Genomic DNA, 5,412 nt, shown 5'->3' on the forward strand with positions numbered 1-5,412 from the left:
TTGTTTTTTGTCTGTTTTTTTTAAACTTATATATATATATATATATATATATACAGACACGTGTGTATAGGAAATACACACACAATCACATAAATATACATAAAATAAACACAAAGGAGCATGAAGGAAATATCTCAAAGGGTCCTATGACATGAATACAAATTCAACGTGAGTGGAGACCAAGGTGGGTGAGGAAATTCTTCTTTTCAATTTTCCTTTGTCGTTAGTAATTCTGAATGAGAAGGGGAGATAATTTCAAAGCATTAAGAAAAGTTTGTGGTTGAATTAAGCTTAACTCTTCAGCATTTAAGCTGGCCTTATCAGGCCCAAATATTCTACCTCTTTTATGTTGAAACTGACTTGATTTGACCTCTCACACTTACCATACAATGTCATTGGAAAAAATAAACAACCATATCACTGACATCTTGAAGCTACAAGATAATACGTAATCAATATAAAATAATGTGAATAAATAAGCATTACATTTGATAGAATAGTGTGAATGCTAAAGGGATGAAGAAAAGAACATCATCCACTTTTCCATGTTTGTGTGGGTTGGACAGAATGTCATCAATCCTCAACTGTTTGCCACGGCCAGACAAGTTCTTCATAGATGACTGGAAATGAACATCACTTGTATAACAATGATGCTTGTTTAACACTATCCTGTGACATCAAGACAAAGGTATACAATTGAACCTCAAAGGGTATGCCTATTATGGCATTTGAACCTCAAGGGTATGCCCTGGCGAGCCCTGTTCCTGGTGAGTATGTTTGGCATTTTGCCACCATCTCCCACACACTCTCCCTCTCTCTCTCCCCTTCTCCTGCACTTCCCTCAGGTTGAGCAACCATGTATTTTCTTTGCAGTAGCACACCTGTTCCTGTCTTCATTCCTGGTCTTTCTCTCTCCAGCCAGGTAACCTTGCACTTCCTCTACAGCAAGACACCTGCAACTGTCTCACTATAATCTTTTCATCATCACCTCCTCCAGTGCTTCTTCCCCTCTTAAAAGTTTTTTGTCCTGCAAGTACTTTGTGACCCTGTCGGTGCAGGGGCCACTTAAAAGCACCCAGTTCACCCTGTAAAGTTCAACTGTATAATAATTATAAAGAATGTTCTTCTAAAGAGGTCTTTGAATATAAACTCAGCAAATTAAAGCAGCTGGTGTCCAGAAACAAATGTTGTGATCTGCTTATTAAAGCCTGATATACTCCATCCTCATCTTACATTATCCTTATATATATATATATATATATATGTATATATATATATGTAGGTTATGTTTAAAATTAAAGGAGACTTTAAAATGTAGTATCCAAACCTTGTTTTGGGTATGTCCCTAGTAGTGTGCCTTGAGAGAACTTTTATCACATATGGCTCCCAAGTGTCACCCATGGAACTGTACTTTTGTCACAGGATCTACACAAGGAATTCCTCGGTGAACATTTAATATATGTTAAATAATTGATAGGGAAGACAGAATGTACTGTAAGCTTTATTTAGCACAACGATTGTTTCAGCTTACATCTGCACTGCTCCCTTGTGGGTGGGGAACAATACAATGGCAGCTTCATCAGGTTACATTATATGTTACAGTGTAATAATATGTACATTTCACTACTGTGTGGCAGGAAGTGTTTGCATGATGCGTATATTTACAGTAGTTCACAAACCCATGTATGGGTTTCTTCTGCACAGTGGAATGCATTTGATTCCACTATATTGTTCCCCACTCACTAGGGAGTAGAACAGAACAGATGTAAGCCAAAATGATCGCCATGCTTAGTAAAGCTTACAGCACAGTTCGTTTTCCCTATCAATTATTTTTTTTTTAAATATATATATATAGGCGTAGGAGTAGCTATGTGGTAAGAAGCTTGCTTCTCAGCCATATGGTTCTGGGTTCAGTCGCACTGCATGGAACCTTGGGCAAGTGTCTTCTACTATAGCCTCGGGCTGACCAAAGCCTTGTGAGTGAATTTGGCAGACGGAAAACTGGAAGAAGCCCATCGTATACATATATGTATGTATGTATTTGTGTCTGGGTTTGTCCCCCCACCATCGCTTGACAACCAACGCTGATGTGTTTACATTGCTGTAACTTAGCAGTTCAGCAAAGGAGACCGATAGAATAAGTACTAGGCTTACAAAAAATAAGTCCTGGGGTTGATTTGTTTGACTAAAGTCGGTACTCCAGCATGGCTGCAGTCAAATTACTGAAACAAGTAACAGAATAAAAGAATGTGTGTGTGTGTGTGTGTGTGTGTGTGTGTATCATCATTTAACATCCATCTTCCATGCATGCATGGGTAAGATGGTTGAGGGGAGACGGCCAGGTAGAAGACTACCCAATGGCTACTGCATCTGTTTTACACTGGGCCAAAGCAGTCCTTCGAATTTCTCTTGCTATTTGAGAAACCTTAGTCTTTCTAGCAAGAATAGCATATTGTTAACTTCATAAGAATTTATAAACTTTGCAAAAATGAGAAATAATTCTTTATTTTTTTGAAACAGTGGATCTCAAAGAAGAATGCCTGTCATGTTTGCAGATGTAGGTTCAAATCCCACAGCCAGCATCTGATGTGGGGTTGTGGGAGTGGAGTCCTCAGACACCTTCTCTGTAGGGTCCTATCAGAAGCAACTGTCATTAGATTTTCCAGATGGAAGGGCATCCAGCTGCAACTGGAAAATGTTTTGTTTGAGGAGTATGCTGAGAGAGAGAGAGAGAGAGAGAGAGAGGGGGGGAGAGAGTGTGATAGTAGAATGTTGGCCAATGGCAAGAGTGAGTGAATGATGAATAGCAAAAGACTAGTACAACACACATACACACACACATACAGTGTTGAAGGCTGTGCCCAAGCAAAGTGACAAAACTGAACAAATACTTACCAGGACCAACACCTAACACAGTTTTGGATCCAGGAGTTATTTGTGTGTGGCCAGCATCAGATATCAAGCTGGCATTTAAACCAGCATCTATAGCTTTACGAGTGAGCTCCAATCTGAAAAACAAACAGATGAACATATACATTATGTGTGATTGTGTATACATATACATACATCATCATTTAATGCCCGTTTTCCATGCTGGCTGGTAAGGCCAGGGGCCACACCATGCTCCATTGTCTGTTCTGGCATGGTTTCTAATGGCTGGATGCCCTTCAACCACTCCACAGAGTGTACTGGGTGCTTTTTATGTGGCACCGGCACCAGTGCTTTTAACTTGGCAACAGCACATACATACATACATACATATATATATATATATATATATATATATATATATACACATATATATAAGCAATAGAGGCACTAAAAGTCAATATGAGTTTCTCATGGTAATTACTGCAGTATAGCTTGTTCTAACAAAATGATGTTTAAGTGGGGATAAATGTGTGTGTGCGTGTTTGTAAGTGTGTATATATGATGATATACATATATACACACACACATACAAGGCACATTCCAGATGTGAAGCAGTTAGGTGATGCAGTTATAACTATCCTATCATCATCATCATCGTTTAACGTCCGCTTTCCATGCTAGCATGGATTGGATGATTTGACTGAGGACTGGTGAACCAGGAGGCGACACCAGGCTCCAATCTGATTTGGCAGAGTTTCTACAGCTGGATGCCCTTCTTAACACCAACCACTCCGAGAGTGTAGTGATCCTACATTATAGAAATTTTAGTATATCATTACTACATATCTAATAAGCTGACCTGCCAACTTTTGTTATTCCAGATTGAAGGAGATGGCTGTAATTGCACTTTGAACACACCCTACTAAACATTAGCAAAATTTTTATCTGGTAAAATCTAAAAGAGACAATCTCCCAACCAGGATACCCCTAACTGTAATTAATATAATCAGATAGGATCTACTTTTCCCAATAATTGACATAATTACAAGGTTAAAAAATGAATTTATTGCTCCATGGTCAAGTCAATCCTTTAGCATTTAAACCAGCCATATCAGGCTTTATGTTCAAATTGGCCAGATCCAGGCTCTTACACTTACCCTACAATGTCATTCTAAGAATAAACAATAACATCATTGAAACTTCAAAGCTATGAGAAAATGCATGATTAATTCAAAACAATGTGAATAAATAAACATTAGATTTGACAGAGTAATCTGGACGCTAAAGGGTTAAACTGGCCATCTCCAGCTCAAATGTTCTACTTGTTTAATATTCAAACCAGCCAGATCTGGCCTTTTACACCTTCTCCATAATGTCATTCTAAAAATAAACAATCACATTGTTGAGATCTCTCAGCTAAGAGATAATGCATGATTAATTAAAAAACAATGTGAATAAAAAAGCAGAACATTTAACAGAGTAATCTGAATACTAAAGGAATAAAAGAGGTTTTATCAACAAACAGGTGGTGAGGCTGTGTGGTAAGCTTGCTTCCCAACCACATGGTTCCAGGTTCAGTCCCACTGCATGACACCTTGGACAAGCGTGTGTGTGTGTGTGTGTGTGTGTGTGTGTGTGTGTGTGTGTGTGTGTGTGTGCGTGCATGCACGTGTGCGCACCTGTGTTTGTGCTTGTGTCTGTCTCCCACCACTACTCGACAACCAGTGTTGGTTTGTTTATGTCCCCATAATGTATAGGTTCAGCAAAAAGAGATGGATAGAATAAGTACCATGTTTAGTAAAATAAATACTGGGGTTGATTTGTTCAACGAAACCTTTCAAGGCAGTGCTCCAGCATGGCAGCAGTCTAATGACTGAAACAAGTAAAAGACAGAAGATAAAAACAGGAGGCAATTCCAGTGAATTTTCGGAGAACCTCAACACACACACACACATGTCCTTTTGTGCTACTAGTTATTTCTCTCTTTGGAACCTCATCCTTTTCATATCCCTACCTCATTCTCAATATCATCCCTTCTTACTTTATTTTCCACTGATCACCCTTTCTCTGCCACCAGTTATATCTCTCCCTTTCCCCTGAGCTACATCTCATGACTGTCATATCCCATTCTCAACCCCTTCTCATATCTGCCATTGGCTGCCCTCTGCCTTTGTTTGCCACTCACTGTATCCATTCCTACATATCTCTCACCTACATCTTCATCACTGCACATCTCTCTCTTGATGTTAGCACATGATAACAAAAACAACTCAAAATAAAACCAAATATTTATTAAAAAAAAAAAAACAAGAATCAACTCATGTCCCCTAATAAATCAATAAACAACAAAATCATTACCAGGAGACAGTTGCAGGAGAAATACCTAGCTAAGGATAAACCTCTGTACCTGGCTTTCGTTGACATGGAGAAAGCCTTTGACAGGGTCCCCCGATCCCTTATCTGGTGGTCAATGAGGAAACTTGGGATAGAAGAATGGTTAGTGAGAGCTGTGCGAGCCATGTACAGAGATGCTGCCAGTAA

General features: G+C 39.0%; 1 protein-coding gene across 1 annotated transcript in view; it reads right to left on the reverse strand.

The window, feature by feature from the left end:
• The window catches only part of LOC106872327 (peptidyl-tRNA hydrolase 2, mitochondrial), a 47,921-nt gene that overhangs the window by 3,412 nt on the left and 39,097 nt on the right, over nucleotides 1–5,412 (reverse strand). The window contains exon 5 of the mRNA XM_014919274.2: nucleotides 2,896–3,008. Within this exon, the coding sequence (XP_014774760.1) occupies nucleotides 2,896–3,008 (113 nt within the window). The remainder of the gene's footprint in view (nucleotides 1–2,895; nucleotides 3,009–5,412) is intronic.

This window comes from Octopus bimaculoides, chromosome 28 (genome assembly GCF_001194135.2).
Source record: "Octopus bimaculoides isolate UCB-OBI-ISO-001 chromosome 28, ASM119413v2, whole genome shotgun sequence".
Lineage (NCBI taxonomy): Eukaryota > Metazoa > Mollusca > Cephalopoda > Octopoda > Octopodidae > Octopus > Octopus bimaculoides.